Raw genomic sequence first — 17,086 nt, 5'->3', positions numbered from 1 at the left:
TAGAGGGGATATAGAAATATTGGAACACTAATTCACCAATGGCAGAATTGTGAACTCATCCAACCATTTTCAAGAGCAATCTGGAATTATGCCCAAAAAGTTATTAAACCGCCTATACCTTTTGACCCAACAATATCACTACTAGATCTGTTTCCAAATATGATTAGGGAAAAGGGAAAAGAACTTATATTCTAAAATATTTGTAGCACCTCTTTTAGTGGTGGCAAAGAACTGGAAATTGCAGGGATGCCCATCAATTGGGGGATGATGGAACAAGTTGTGGTATATGGTTGTGATGGACAACTACTGTGCCATAAGAAATGATGAGTTTGATGATCTTAGAAAAACATGGATAAATTTGCACAAAATAATAAAGAGTGAAATTAGAGAAGCAAGAGAACATTGTATATAGTAACAATATTGTTTTAAGAACAACTTTGAGTAACTAAGTCATTTTGACTGCTATAAATACTCAAATTAAGGACATGTGAAGGAAGACACTATCTGCATCCAGAGAAAGAAATAATAAATAAATGTATGTATAAATGGTTTTACATATATATATATATATATATATATATATATACACACACATATATTATGTATGTATGTGTGTATGTGTGTGTACATATATATACATACATATATATTTGTGTCTAATGGTAGCCATCTTTAGGGCAGGGGGAGGGAAGGAAGAAAAATAGGAAAAAAAGAAAAAGAAAATTATAACTTTATTAAATATTAAAAAGGAATGACAAGTTGTACACAATAGATTTGCAGTTTCATGTATAATCATCTTTTTTCTCTTCTATTATGTTATGGAAATGATTGTTTTATTTCTTAAGTTCAGAATAAAATAAATAAAAATTTTTTTAAAATAAAATGTATTCTTTAAAACCACTATTTTTCTCTTAAACTGAAAGCTATTAGCATATATCCTTCTCTATGATGATTTTGTGGAATTTGTTTCTCTTCTATCTCCAAAAAGAAAGGGCACTAGATTCAGAATCTGAAGGTGTGGGTTCAGAAGTTACTTCCTAGCTAGCACTTCAACCTGGGACAAATCAATTTCCTTCTACCTTCACAATGAGGATAACATCTGCTCAGCCTACCTCATAAGGTTGTCATGAGGCTTCAATGAGTTAATTCACTGTAAAGAGCTTTGGCATCTTTAAAGTCTTGCAGAAAGAGGATCTAGTGTTCATTAGCTTTAATTCTTCGTTTAAGAAAAACGGGCAATTTGACTTTGGGGTGTTAACTCAAATGCAAAAGGGGAACATGTAATTCTGTTTAGAAAGAGTAACTGCTGAAAATGATTCAGCAAGTAAATCTCCCCTGGTTCCCTAAAGGAATCAGCTATAGACAACTGATGAGGTTAAAGACTAATTGCAGCAGCTGTGAAAAACTTCAGAGTTAGTGTTTTCCCAGTAGCCAATGAGAGCTCTTGAGCAGCTAGAAATATTTTCTCCACCTACCCTCTTTCCTCCTTCAACACACTCTAAGGTTGTCAGGAGTGAGCAACACATTCCAACTGTCAGACTTCTGAAGTGGAGCTATGAGAGCGGCTTGGAGTTGGCTCAGCTTTTGTCTTTTGACTCTGGCTGACTCAGCCAACATTTCCAGTGGTAAGATGAAAAGATACCCATTCTGAGGACCTCTTCTCTCATGTCTCTCATTTCTTCTCTGACCCACCTGGGCTTTCTTTGTGCAATGGCTACCATCTCGCCTTGTCTACCAGAGAGGCAGATAACTGTGTTTTTGTTTTTGTTTTTTCCCTCTGTGCTCTAATTTAACAAGTTTACTATGTGATGGCTTTTACTGACTGATAAACTTTCAAATTGTTCTCAACTGCATTCTCTCCCTTCTTCTCTATCACAAGAGTCCTAGATATTTCAATATGATACGTTTCCTTTGTGATCTTATATATTTTATTTTATGCATGTAAAGACATTCTGAGAAGGCATACCTAAGCTTCACCAATCAGAAAGAGAGTGTTTTACATGCAAAAAAAGGGTTAAGATCTCTGATCTAGCAAGTTGAGAGGTTTGTTACCATATATTTATAGAGACTGTGTGGTGCTGAGAAAAGAGCACCAAATGTGGAATTAGAAGACCTGGGTTGGAGTCCCAGATCTTCTATTAACTCCCTGTGCAACCTTTGGGGTAAGTCATTTCACTTTGCTATGCCTCAATTTCTTCATCTGTGAAATGGGAATAATGTGTGCATGGTTAAAGCTCAAATATGGCTCTTGAGAGGTAGTGGGTTACCTTTCAGTGGGGATCTTCAGGGAGAGACTAGATGACTACTTGTCAGGATGTGATAGAGGAGATTCTTATTCAAGCCACCTAAAGCTTGGACTAGGATCCTGGGATCATGCATTTAAAGCTGGAAGAAAGTTTAGAGACCCTTTAGTCATTTTACAGAAGTTAAGTGACTTGAACAAGGTCACACAGATAACAAATACTTAATACAGGATTCAAATTCAAGTCTCCAACTCCAAGTTCAATGCTGACCTCTGAAGTCCTAGGATTCTGGGACTATCTACTCCACAAGATCATTGTGAAAAAAAGAAATTTATAAACTGTGAACCTCTCTAGAACTGTGAGCTAGGCCATATTTACAGGAAACCTTTCTATATTAAATCAAGTTTGATTTGAAGATGGCTATGACCAGCTGATACCTACATAAAAGTCAGAACACTGAGTAACCAGTAGGCCAGAGCTCTTAACTTGGGGTTCATTTTATAAAAATATTGTTCAGTCAGTCAATAAATACTTAGTTAAGTATTTACTATGTGCCAAGCACTAGAGGCAAAAGACAGGCCCTGCCCTCAAGGAGCTCACAATGTAACCTGGGAGAGAAGCAAACAAATATGTACAAACAAGCTATATACAGGATATATGGGAAATAATTAAGAAAGGGAAGGCACTAAAATTAAGGAGGGGTTGGGAAAGGTTTCCTGTAGAAAATGAGATTTTAGTTAAAGGAAGCCAGGGAACCCTGTAGGCAAAGCTGATAATTTTATTTCAGCATACTTGGTTCCCTTGTTAATCCTATGCATGTTTTATGCATTTAAAAAATTGTTCTGAAAAGGGGCCCATTGGCTTTACCAGACTGCAGGCAGACCCAAGAGACAAAAAAAAAAAGTTAAGAATCTTCATCCTAAGGGAGATCTGAATAGTTTCTCTTCTTTCTAGAACTCATCAGTTGAGTAGCATCTTTCATCTGGACTGCCAACATTAGCCAATCCTACCAAAGAATCCACCTCTTCCTTCCTTCCCTACCCCACACTCCCCAGCCTTACTGGCTCTGCCAAAGAAAGCACTGAAGGCAAGCTTTCTAAGCTATATGTGCTAGTGAAACAAATGCAGGTTTGGATTACGTGTGCCTTTATGGCCATGCAACAGCTGTGGTTTCCTTTTGAGGTGAAGAGGCTTCAAAAATGCTGTTCTTCTTAACATGCTTGAAATTAGTGTTTCTGGAAACTTAAGGGGAAGCTTGAGAGCCTGTGTTCACAAAGTTTTTCTTCTGCATCATACAGACTGGGATGGCAAAGATCTTAACCTGGTAAAAGCAACCTAGGAGCCAAGAGATTCATGCTTCTTTAGAGATATATAGTTCTCTCTGAAATGTTGATTGTTCTTACCCTCATACTACCTGTTAAATTGTTGTTCAGACACTTTGAGCTATTTTTATATCTGATGGTTTCACCACCACCATCACCATGGCTCCAATACTTTAGCCAAAAGGAAGGGTATTAAAAAGGGTAGATAAGAGAGACTATATCCATCTGGGAAACTACAGTGAATGCAGATATCCAGAAGATTGGACGCATAAAACATATAGAAATCATGGTCCTTTGAGATCTCTCAATCAAATCCAATCATTTTTACAGATGAGAAAACTGAAACTAAGAAAGACAAAATCATTTGCCCAAGGTCACACAGGGCATTAGTTGCATTAGTTGCAGAGATGGGACCAGAATCGGTCACCTCATATACTCTCTGTGGGGTATTGTTACCTGAACAAATTTACCAACCTTTCTACCTCTCGCTGCTACTGGCTTATTTTCTTTTTGATTCTCTCTTCCAGATTCAAGACAAATCTAGGATATGGAAGTTTCAGACTTCATACATTATGAAAATTCTCTCTAATCAGCTCCATAATATCTCTCTCCTTTGGACTAACTTCCCTTCTTTCAATACCAAACTATATGGGCTTGGACACAAATCATTATAAATGACCATATCCTTTAAAGCAATTTAAAATAGCATAGGGAATCGATGTGGTAGCACACACCTCTTGTCTCTGCTGAGAAAGCTGAGGCTAGTGGGTCACTTGAGTTAGGGACTTTTGAACTGCAGGAGAGCTAAGAAATGCTTATCCCACATCTGAATTAAGTCTAGTACCAATACTCTGAACCCTCTAGAATCTGCAAACCACCAGACTTTTTAGAAAAGGATAAACCAGTCCAGGTCAGAAAAATAGAGTAGGTTAAAGCTTCCAATGAGTCAACCAGTGAGTTGTCACTACGTTATCTGCCTGATAGGGAGACCTAGCTTCTAAATAATAATACTAACAACAACAACACCACAAGAATGCAAAAAAGCATTTAAAGAAATAAGTTCAGGGGCAGCTAGGTGGCACAGTGGATAGAGCACCGGCCTTGAAGTCAGGAGGACCTGAGTTCAAATCTGACTTCAGACCAAACACTTGACACTTACTGGCTGTGTGACCCTGGGCAAGTCACTTAACCCCAATTGCCTAAAAAAAAGGAAAAAAAAAGAAAAAGAAATAAGTTCACATTTGTATGCTTAATGACTGAGGAGGTAGGGATCAACATCTTTTCTTCCTCTTCCTCCCTCCTGTCAGAGGGGAAATGGAAAGTGAAATAGTCAGATGTATAAAGATGTCCTGAGGGTTTTACCTGTTAGCTTTTCCCCTAGCCATGGTGGGGCAGCACCCCATAGAAACAGAGGAAAGACAGGCATTATAGACTGAATGCCAAACTTCGTTAACCCCTAGTCTGCCAGCCTATTCAACTGTACCTCTTCTCATTTCTCTCTCTCTCTCCTATATATTTGGAGATACATACTGTCCTATACCATAAGGTCCAAGTCTGCTGCTTTCCCAATTTTATGCCGCAGGGAAAGTGGTCAGTCCCCCAATTCCCTACTAGCACTGTCTTTCCTCACTTCCATCTTTCCATGTGACTTCTCCCCAACTCAGCCATATTCCTTCTCTCCCATTTCCTTTCCAAGGCCAAAAGATCTCAGACTTAGCACTCCAGGTAAAACGTATGCACACCCTTACACAGATATTCATCCCTCCCCAGCCTACCAACTATCTATGACATCTCTGGATGGGAAAAGAGCTATATGTGTGTATGACTGTATGTAGCCTACTCTGGGTGCTATACACATGACTAGTGTGATAAACGGGTCTTTTACCAGTGTCAGAATCATTTTGCCCTAGATCAGAAGGTTGTGTCTTAAGAGATACCAATGGAGATTGAGGCAGGGTGGGGGGAGGAGGTAGTCATCCTATCCTCCAGTTCCATGATTTTCAGCTATTGTTGTTGAGTCATTTTTCAGTCATGTCTGATTCTTCCTGACCCCATTTAGGATTTTCCTGGCAAAGATACTGGAGTGGTTTGCCATTTCCTTCTCTAGCCCGTTCCATGATCACCTCCCTGAAATTATGGCCTGCTGAGCCTGAACAAAATGATACAACTCTATTCTTACCTTTGATATGTTGATAAGCAGTGAAATCAAATCCCTAAGGAGCACATAACATTTAATTTCTAATTCATTGCAAAATAGACTTATTCTTGCTTAGTAGCTGGCACTATTAGTCCTTGTCCCAATTTAGCACTTAACATTCACCTGAGTATTCATCTTTCAAAAATAGACACAGTATGGATTAACTGTTCCACTTTAGCTGGATGAAAACATTTAGGTGAACAAGGAAGGTCAAGCTATCCCCAGTCATTCAAGGGCTTATTATACCAAGCCTTCAGGCTTCTCCTTCTGGTTCCTACTGACTTCCCTCTGTCCATTTTTGCATCTTGTTAGTGACTAGTGATGTATTCTATACAGTAGCTGATTAACAAATGTTTGTTGTACTATGCTGTACCTATTTACCAGAGATATTCTCAGGAGCTCACACTCAGGGCAGATGGAAAGACCTAGAGTTGTAAGGGTGCTGCATCAGGATGCATAACAAGGCAGAGGAGTCATTAGCTTACATCAGCAGGTTAGATGACAGTGCTAAGGGTCTGCACGCCACAAAAGCTGGGCAATAGGTAAGGCCCAGAGGACCTTAGGAGATAGTATCAATAGAGATATAAAGGCCCAGTGGTCTTCTGTCTCACCTGAAAGAAAAGAGTTGGTGACTCATATAGCATCCAATTCAAACAGCCCAGGTGGGTTCTGAGCAGCCTGGGACAGGGGAGAGGTTGTGAAGGGGGAAGGGAAGCAGAAGGGGCCATGGCTAGAAGGGTCTTAGAATCTGGAGCACTAAAAAGTTAAGTTATTTGCCCAGGGTTGCACAGCCGATATGTATGAGGGAGGGCTCCAACCCAGGTCTTCCTGGCTCTCAGACTAGCTCTCTAACAGATATCGTGCTGCTTCTCATGCCTATGTACTTTTGGATAAAAGTAAATAAGCATATACTAGGTAAATGGGGAATAAGGGAATTGGACACCAGAAGCTCAGAGGATCAGGAAAGTCAAGGTAAAAGGTATCTCTAGGGCACGGTTCTGAAGGGCACAAGAGGTTCTTAGAGGTAGAGGAAGGGCACTTTCTGGACATGGGATTCACCCAATACAAAGGCACGGAAAGAGTGTGTGGGAAGAACAAGTCAAGAAAAACAGTCGGACCAGACCGCAGATTGCAGGAGGGGAAGGAACATATAATAAGGACGGAAAGGTGAGTTGGGGCCAAGTTAAGAAGGGCTTTAAAAACTGAACAGAAGCTCTGATAGTTGATCTTAGAAGCAATAGAAGCCAGTGGAGCTTGAGTAAAGGAATGACTTGGTCAGATTCCCACGTAGGAAATTCCCTTTGGCAGCTGTGTGAAGAATAGACTAAAAAGAAGAGAGACTTGAGGTAAGGCTAGTTCTGGCCTCAGGAGGCTTACAGTGTAGTTGGTAGGTTCAGACATCAACACAGATGGCTATCAAAGAAGTGTAAAGTGCAATGTGAGATTTAAGGGGAGAGGTCTTTACTAATTGAGCATAAATCAGAAAGGACTTCAGGAGGAGGTACCACCTGAGATAGGCCATATTTTAAAAGATAGCAGGAGATGAGCAGATAAAGATGGGAAAGATGCCATTCTAGGAACAGGGTCTACCAGGGTGGGGAACCTGCAAGGCCCAGATTTGTCCAGTTTGGGTAAAGCATCAAGGTAGGGAGGGGAGTAATAAGTAAAGCTGGAAAAGTGGGGTGACCGGGTTGGGGGGGCCACAAGGGGAGTGTGAACTTCTTTTGGAGGTTGAGTGAGCCACTGATTATCTTTGAATGAAATGGCCTAACTAATTCTATTCATCAAACAGATTATAGAGAAGAGTGATCACTTAAAGAAGGCTATTTCAGTAGTACAGATAAATGGTCTGAGCTTCTACTAATGGGGTGGTAACAGGAAATGAGAGGAGAGGTCAGGTGTTAAAATCACTGGGACTTAGTAACTGAATGTGAAAGGTGAGGGAAAGAGGAAAGACCAAAAGAACACCAAACTTGTAAACATGGGAGACCCAATAGATGGTGGCATCAGATAAAGAGGGTTGATAAGGGAAAGTGCATGATGTGGAAAAGAGAGCATTTGATTTGGAATCAGAAATCCTGAATCTGAAAGTTACAACCTTAGACAAGTTAATTAATCTCTCTGTACCTCAGTTTCCGAATTTTTAAAATTAAGGGATTAGAGTTCTTTTCAAACTTTAAATCTATGATTCTAGGAGTTCTTTTCAAACTTTAAATCTATGATTTTAGGACTTTGTCCTGTATTTGTCCTATAGAGAGAGACAGAGAAAGATTGAGACAGACAGAAAGAGAGACAGAGATAGATTGACATACATATTTGTATAGACAGATAGAGATAGAGATACCCATCTCTGTCTCTCTATACATTTTTTATGCCTAGTTTGCATGTTGTCTCCCCCATTAGACTCTTAGCTTCTTGAGAATGACTGTTTTTTGCCTTTCCTTCTATTCCGAGTAGTTAGCATTGTCTGAACTACATAGTACGTGTTTAATTAAATGTTTGTTGACTGACTAAATGACCTGCCTTTTACAGGTCAGAGAACCAAGTTACAAAGAATTAAAGCTTCTTGCCTGAGGGCCCAGACCTCAGTGATGGGAAACCAGAGTCAACTAGAGCCCCAGTCTCTTGGTTTCTAGTTCTTTACCCTTTTTATTCCCTGGGCTACCTGCCATTTAGCATAAGTTATTGAGCTTCTACCCAGCCCAACAAGAACTGTACTAGTTCCTATTCATTATCTGAATTGAAAACAGAGGCACAGTTTGAAAAGCTTCTCTACTTAAACTAGAGCTATTGCAACAACCTTGCTTGTGACGCAGAGTCAATTATCATTAAAACCACATTGGGGGCTGGTATTTGTTATAGGAAGAAGGAAAAAAGTGTTCAAGCCCTTCCACAAATGAATCATAGACCTTTGAGATAATGGGGGAGATTGAGTGGCCATCAACCTCCCCACCACCACCACCACCACTACCACCTCCTGTCAGAATGGTTGGTTTATGACAGTTATCTAGTCAGATAATTCAGTCACAGGAATTCCATATTAAGCACACAGAAGTCCAGTGTAGATATACTCACTCTGTCTCCGGTGAACTTTTTTTTTCTCCTACTATTCATATTTATTCACTAGCTTCCTACAATTTGTGGTGTCATACTTTCATATGAAAGAAAGGCAAGGTAGATGGCATCTTCTAGATCATATTAGTCTAACCATAACACTGAGGCCCAAAGAAGTCAAATGATTCACCCAAAGCCACACAACCTAGGGTATAAGGGTGAGAATCCCATGTTTAGAGCCAAGAAACTTGGGTTCAAATCTTAATTTTGTTATTTGCTAGCTGTATGACTTTGCACAAATTGTTCAACCTCTCTAGGCAATAGCTTTTTTTTGTTTGTTTGCTTATATTTTCCATCTATAAAATGGGAGTGATAATCTGTACCTGATAGAGTTGTTGTGAAGATTAAATGAGATAATGGATATAAAGCCCCTAGTATAATGTAAGATACTATAATAAATAGGAGCACTACATGGTGCAGTAGATAGAGCAGTAGGCCTGGAGTCAGGTAGACTCATCTTCCTGAGTTCAAATCTAGACATTCACTAACTTGTGACCCTGGGCAAGACACTTAACCCTGTTTGCCTCAGTTTCCTCATCTATAAAATGAGCTGGAGAAAGAAATGGCAAACCACTCCAGTATCTTTGCCAAGAAAATCCCAAATGAGCTTATAAAGAATGAGACGTGACTGAATTAAACAGCTTTTACTCATGATAGAACTGGTATCCCTAATTCTAGTCCTATACATTTTAATTTGTTCAATCAGAAAATTGGGAATCCTTCAGGTTTCAACTGTTATAGAAGACAAGAACTACATTAGTCAATATCACCTAAGTATTCCTTAGTATACCAAAGCCATCCTTTGTGGCTTAAACTTTGAATCTATGAATTGCTCCTATTCTTTCCCTGAGTCTTTGAACAGGAAAGTATACAAATTAAACTTTGTTCATCTCCTATTACCATTGTTGCTGGGTTTTTTTTTTAAAGACAAACATTTGTTCTTTCCCGACTATTAGAGAATCTAATTTTTCCTGGGGCATCTGGTTAATAAGTTTAAACAATGACCCTTTTGCTGCCACAATGGCCCCCAAGGAAACCTTGAAAAGTGACCCACAACTTTGTGTATTTGTGTGTGTGTGTGTGTGTGTGTGTGTGTGTGTGTGTGTGTGTGTGTGATCACCCAGATCTTTCATAAGCATCTTGAGTAGCAACTCTGACACTGGGCTCAAAATCTTAGCGGGAAAGGTGGAAGGAATATATATTGTTTGTGTTCTTTCTCCCTGACCCTCTTACTAATAAGCAATTTGGTCTCTGATTCTCAAGGTTTAAAATCAAATTCTGGTTTGATTCGATTGATGTTGTCCTGATAGATCTTTAACCATGAGCTATTCCTTTATAGGTTTTCTCTGACATTTAATATCAGAACTGATCATAGCCTGGCTGGGTTCTTTAAACTATCTGGAATTCCTTAGAAGGCTGCGAATCTCAAACATTTTTTCTGGTAACTTCTCTTCTACCTCACTCTAATCCTATCATATTATCTGGTCTTCACAGGGACTTTTCACACTCTCCCACCATATATATATATATATATATGTATATACATACATCATATGTGTATATCCTGTGCGACATGCCTATATACGTGTGTGTGTGTGTGTGTGTGTGTATAATTTGTCTTTCACATCCACCATCAAATGCTTATTCTGGGTATTCAGGTCTAATTTCTGGAGCCCTCTAAACTACCCACTCCATGTTCTCTCTTTCCAATAGCCCTTCTTCCTCCTTCTACCTTTGTTCATCATGTATACATCACACATGCATGCATGCACACATGCACATGTGCGTGTGCTCATGTGTGTGCACGCGCGCACATGCACATATACACGTGTGCGCGCGCGCGCACACACACACACGCTAACATTAGGTTGGAGAGGAAGCCATAAGAGCCAGTGATCATGAAACAGAATTTTTCTCTCTCTCTCTCTCTCTCTCAGAAAAATAAGCAGTGCTACAGCTGGGCTCAAGATGTTTGTAGTGTTAAAGAATGAGAAGGTAAAAGGTAACATTTGGTAGCACTAAAGGCTGAGAATGTGTCGAGACCTTAGGATACTTGAAGACAAGTTGACTTAAGAAATGGAGATTTTGTTATTTAGGCAAGTCAAAGGTCCTCGTAAACCAAGACTAATGGGAAACTTCTATTTTTAATCAACAAGCATGTAATGAGTACAGTGGGAAGCATGGTTGGCCAAAGCAAATTCAACTTTATCTGCACTGCTTTCTTATTGACAATACCAAGGAGTTGAGACTTCATCAGTGGTGGCAGTCTGTCTGCTAGCATGGATTATGAAACTAACACGGATCATGGTTTGATCCATTGTGTTTAACAGTTCCTGTGAGAGAGAAAAAAAAAACCCTGTCTACAACCAAACTGGTAGTCAGTTTCTCTCAGCTTAAGTAGGCTGCTCCCTGGATAAGAGACACAGGCCCATACTGAAAGCCTTTCTAACTCAGTAGGAATTATCAGAACTTGTATATAACTAAAGCTTTCATCAGTCTAGGGTCACCTCCACGCCATGATAAGACACTGGATCATGAGATTAGTCCCATGTACTGACTACTGAAGCACAGTGATAATTCCCAGACAACAACTATATCATTAATTGGTCTATGGCTGAATGTGAGACAAACCGCCAACCTTTTTACGCCAGGCTTATCACAAATTATTTTTTGGGCAATGTATGATGCTAGAAGGCACTTTAGAAGTCATATTCTGCAACTCTCCCATTTTATAGACAAAAATACTGAGACAATGGGGGCAGCTAGATGGTGCAGTGGATAGAGCTCTGGCCTTGGAGTCAGAAGGACCTGAGTTCAAATCCAGTCTCAGACACTTGATACTTACTAGCTGTGTAACCCTGGGCTAGTCACTTAATCCCTATTGCCTCACAAAAACAAACAAACAAAAAAATACTGAGACAAAAAAGTCACCAATTGCATAGATAAATGACCATGAGTTTATCACCAGTGAAGTTTGAGAATCTGCTGTAAAAAAAAAAAATACAATGCTTGCTTTCCCACCGCTTTCCTGCCTCATTCAGGTAGATGTGATTATATGTATATAATCAATCAACCAACAGGCATTTTTTTGCCTATACACAACAACATCCATTGGTGAATTTATTAGATGTAACCTATTTCAATGTTGCAATATACATTGCTGCAGTAGAAAAGCAGGAATAGCATAACAGATAGAGAGGCAGAACTTGATTCAAATCCCATCTGTTACACACATTAGCCAGTTGTTCACCTAGAAGTCACTTAATTCCTTTTTTTTAGCCCATATGTTTTTTTAAGTTAGTTATTTTTAGTTTTCAACATTCACTTCTATAAGATTTTGAGTTTTAAATTTTCTTCCCCTCCCTCCTCTCCCCCCTTCCCAAGATGGTGTGCAATCTGATATAGGCTCTACATATTAAACACATTTCCATATTAGTCACGTTGTAAAGAAAAATTAGAACCAATGGGAGGAACCATGAAAAAGAAGACAAAGACAAAACAACAACAAAAAAAGAGAGCAAGTAATATGCTTTGATCTGCATTCAGACTCCAAAGTTCTTTCTCTGGATGTGGACAGCATTTTCCACCATGAGTCTTTTGGAATTGTCTTAGATCATTGTATTGCTAAGAACAGCTAAGTATCAAAGTTAGTCATTGCACAATGTTGCTATTACTGTGTCCAGTGTTCTCTTGGCTCTGTTCACTTCACTCAACACCAGTTCATGTAAGTCTTTCCAGGTTTTTCTGAAATCTGCCTACTCATCATTTCTTTCTGTGTGTGTGTGTGTGTGTGTGTGTGTGTGTGTGTGTGTGTGTGTGTGTTTTAAATGTTGGAGGCAATGGGGGTTAAGTGATTTACCCAGGGTTCCACAGCTAGCTAGTAAGCATCTGAGGTCACATTTGAACTCAGGTCCTCCTGACTCCAAGGCCAGTGTTCTATCTACTGTGCCACCTAGCTGCCCCTCTTATATTTCTTATAGAACAATAGTATTCTACTACATTCATATACCACAACTTATTCAGCCATTCCCCAATTGATGGGCATCCTCTCAATTTCCAATTCTTGGCCACCACAAAAAAAGCTACTATAAATATTTTTGTACATGTGGGTCCTTTTCCCATTTTTATGATCTCTTTGGGATACAGAGCTAGAAGTGGTATTGCTGGACCAAAGCGTATGCGGTTTTATAGCTCTTTGAGCGTAGTTCCAAATTGCTCTTCAGAATGCCAATGGGCATTTAAGGACCTTCTACATACCTGGCCTTGACTAGGTGGTGAGATACAAATACAAACAACAAGACAATCCTTACTTTCAAAGAACTTACTTTTTGTAAGAGTAACAATATGTATGTATGTAGAATAAATACAAGGTAGTTGGAGAAGGAGGATGCTAACTGTTTAAGGGATCAGGAAAGGCTTAATGTTGAAGGTAGTACTTGAGATGTATCTTGAAGGAAAAGAGGAATTCTCTTTGTCGTAATGGTGAGGAGGGAGTGAGTGCATTCCAGACATCAGGGACAACTAATGAAAAAGCAAGGAGATGAGAGACAGCACTGTGTGTGAAGAACAGAAAGGACAGATTGCACCAGAGTGATGAAAGAGGAGTATGAAGGATGAGGCCAAGCTGAAAAGGGGTTTACATTTTATTCTAGAGGCAACACAGAACCAGTGAAACTTATTGAGCAGGAAAGTAACATGGTCATGTCTGTGTTTATGGGAAATCACCTTGGTAGCTTTATGGAAGATGGATTGGACCAATTTGGAAGCCAATGCCATAGCCTAGGCAAGATGATATAAAGGCCTGAATGAAGGTGGTACCTGAGTGAGTAAATATAAGGATTCAGACTAAAAGATTTTGTAAAGGTAGAAACAGCAAGGTTTGGCCACTAATTTGATATGTGATGAAGGGCTGTGATAAGTAGAAAACAACACCAAGATTGTAAACTTGAGTAAGTAGAAAAAGAATGATGCCCTTAATAGTAATGAGGTAGCATTGAAAGAGAAATATGGTTGGAGGGAAAGATAGTGAGTTCTGTTTTAGACATACTGAGTTTGAAATGTCCAATAGATGTAGGACTGAGGGCAGAGACCAGTATCAGATGCATAAATCTGTAAGTCATCTGTATAGAGAAGATAAGTAAACCCATTGAAATTGATGAAGTTGTCAAGAAAGTGTGTAGAAAGAGAAGACACAAGGACTGAAGACAGAGCCTTGGGGTACTCCCATACTTAAGGTACAGGACCTCTGACTCCAGGGAAAAAAAAACTTCATAATATGGCTCTGTTCCTTCTGGTCTGACTTAGTTTATGTTATCCCCTTCCCATACTTTGTTCCAACCAAAGTGGACTCCTCAATTTGGCATTCCATTTCCTATCTCCATGTCTTTTCACAAGCCATCTTCAATGTTTATAATGTACTTCCTCTTCCCCTCTCTCCTGGCTTCCTTCAAGACTTAGATCAGTTACTTCTCCTATGCAAAAATATTTCTAATCCCCTAGATGTTAGTATTCTCTCTCTCCTAAACTATCTGGAACTGTATTGACTTATTTGTAAAAAAGTTGTGGCCCCTGCTACCACATTGAAGGGAAAGACTCTGCTTGGTTTTGTCCTGTTTCTCTGATGCCTAGGAAGTTCCTTCCGCATACTTTGGATCTGCAATTTCATCAATATTCCCTCTAACAGTGTAGATGAGAGAGGTGTCAAACATGCATGGCCCACAACACTCCAGAAATCCTGAACCAGTTTAAAAAATAATTGGGAAATATTTAACAAAGTAAATAAAAACACAAATAGTACATAGATAATGTTAACATGTGGTTTTCTAAGTCAATATGTGGCCAACAGGGCTCCTTACATACAGCTTAGTGGCCTATTTGAATTTGATAGCACTGCTATATTGACATGCATATATATACATATGCATATATATGTATTTATGTGTATGCATGTACGTGTGTGTGTTATAACACATCCACATCTTCTCATTTCCTTGACCCTTATTCATTTCTGTATAGAAACCCTTCATGGAGAGGTCTACCAGACATTCTGGGGGCCCTCCTCTAGGTCTTTATATATTTCATAGCTACCATTAGAACACCTAGGCCATTCATCATTTATTCCCCACTTTTCTATGGGACTAGCCCATCTTTTTATGGTCCTAAGTTTCCCAGACATCATTTATATCTCTCTCCTCTGCTTCTTTATCAGTAACATATTCTGGCCTACTCATGTCCACCATGCAGCTCTTCATGCATGTCCACCACAAAGTGAACTTCATTTTCAACTATTCAGAGACTCTAATACTCCATTATTTGCAACCACAAAGCATCACCAGAAGAAAAAAAATATTAACGATATGAGTCTTTTTGTTTCAGGGAAAAGCTTGGGAACATGAAAAGCACTGCATATTTTTCTAAAGGCAAACCATTCTACTTTTCCCCTTGGAATCAATTCTGGACCCATCCCATTATCCACTGGCAATGTCTGTCCAAGATATATGTACTAATGGATGAGCTCTATGGGGCTATCACTCCAACAGTATATAAGAATTAGGAATATAATAGGCATCCTTCATCCATTTGGTTTTTCCTCTAAGGATAGTTGGTCAAACTGTTTTGAATGACTTAAATGTTATTTAGGAGGTTCTGCAGTGTTCTTTTGCTCAATGACATCAGCAGAATGTCATCTGTAAACAGACACACCCAAAGGACCATACCAACCCTCTTTGATTTGGCCTCTGTGTGATGACGGTGGCAAACAACTTTTACAAGCATGCATCTCCTTGTTTTACGCCTCATTTGATATTAAGATCCAGAGGGTCATCAAACAAAGTAATCTCTCTTGTTGAATCTGTCAAGGAATCCTGTATGACTTTTACATATGTATGGAAATTGCATTGTTGAAGGGAAACTTTAAGATGATATTTTGCTCTACCTTCATCAAGGCTGGTCTCAATGCACCTGTAAATTATTTTCATAAAGAATTTTTAGAGATGAGAAAGTAGGCATATGAGTTATCAGCTAATGATATCAGCTAAGATTTTTTCCAAGCATTGGGCATCCTCCTTTTACTCTTCTATCTTAGGACTAGATCCCTCAACACTCTATAACTTAGAACTTCACTCAAGGTCTTTGCTCCAGTTCAGCTACTCTTCTTTTTTTTCTTTTATTTCTGCTTCCTTATTAAACACATCAGGGCTTATGACAAGAGTACAAAAGTGACTGTACTGTCAGAGATGGAGAGAAGCAATATTGACAATTATTTCTACATTTTTTTATCCATTTTTCTTCCAATTTCATCCCTTAATGACCCTCATGATGATTTGGCTTGGGTTGGGTCTCTTGCCAAGCTTTCTGAAAACTTGCTTTTTCTTTGACTGCTCATAGTGATGAAGTACTGCTCATAATAATCCAACTTCCTACATAAGATTTTACAAACAGTTTTGTATCTTAAACTAGTGTTGCCCTTGACTGCTATATCTCTCTGCTTGACAAAGATCAAGTGTTTGCTGACTGACTCTAGGGCCCAGGGGTGCATAAGCTACGGCCTGGAGGACACATGTGGCCCTCTAGGTCCTTCAAGTGCAGCCCTATGACTGAATCCAAACTTCACAGAATAAATCCCCTTAGTAAAAGCATTTGTTCTGTAAAACTTGGACTCAGTCAAAAGCCACAACCAAGGACCTAGAAGGCCACATGTAGCATCAAGGCTGAAGGTTCCCCACTCCTGCTCTAGGTTCTTTTTGGTGTCTTACTTCTCCTAAACTTGCTTAGGAAATGATGACTGTACATGTTACCCATTTCTTATTTTCTATTGTCATCAATACACACAATATGACAGATATTTTGCTTCAATTCAACAGAAATGTTGCTTCAATTGTTCTCCATATAACCTCGTTTTTATTTCTTCTGGCATGGTATTAGAAGCACCTCGCAAATAGTAAATGCTTAATAATAAATTGAAATTTAGAGAGGCACAAAGTCACCATGAAAACAGTGATAATCTCGCTATAGGAATGAGAGATCAAAGAGACAGAAGAAAACATCTAGTCCATCATCTTTTACAGATAAGGAGCCTGGGGCACAGAGAGAAGTCCAGGATCACACAGGTAGCAGAGATAGGGTTTGACTCCTTGAACTAGTCTTCTTTCCATTATATCATACTGCTTCTTCATCTTGGGGTATTCTACCAGCACCTCAAATATAAATAT

General features: G+C 39.2%; 1 protein-coding gene across 1 annotated transcript in view; it reads left to right on the top strand.

Annotated features, from left to right (window-relative positions):
* The first annotated feature begins 1,371 nt into the window (after positions 1-1,371).
* CST7 (cystatin F) overlaps positions 1,372-17,086 on the top strand; it is a 28,620-nt gene continuing 12,905 nt past the window's right edge. Inside the window, exon 1 of the mRNA XM_020987270.2 lies at positions 1,372-1,625. Within this exon, the coding sequence (XP_020842929.1) occupies positions 1,556-1,625 (70 nt within the window). The 5' untranslated portion in view covers positions 1,372-1,555. The remainder of the gene's footprint in view (positions 1,626-17,086) is intronic.

Source organism: Phascolarctos cinereus, unplaced genomic scaffold (genome assembly GCF_003287225.1).
Source record: "Phascolarctos cinereus isolate Bilbo 61053 unplaced genomic scaffold, phaCin_HiC Scaffold_2;HRSCAF=192, whole genome shotgun sequence".
Classification (NCBI taxonomy): domain Eukaryota; kingdom Metazoa; phylum Chordata; class Mammalia; order Diprotodontia; family Phascolarctidae; genus Phascolarctos; species Phascolarctos cinereus.
Note: the sequence above shows the minus strand (reverse complement) of the source record. Positions and strands in the feature narration are given on the sequence as shown.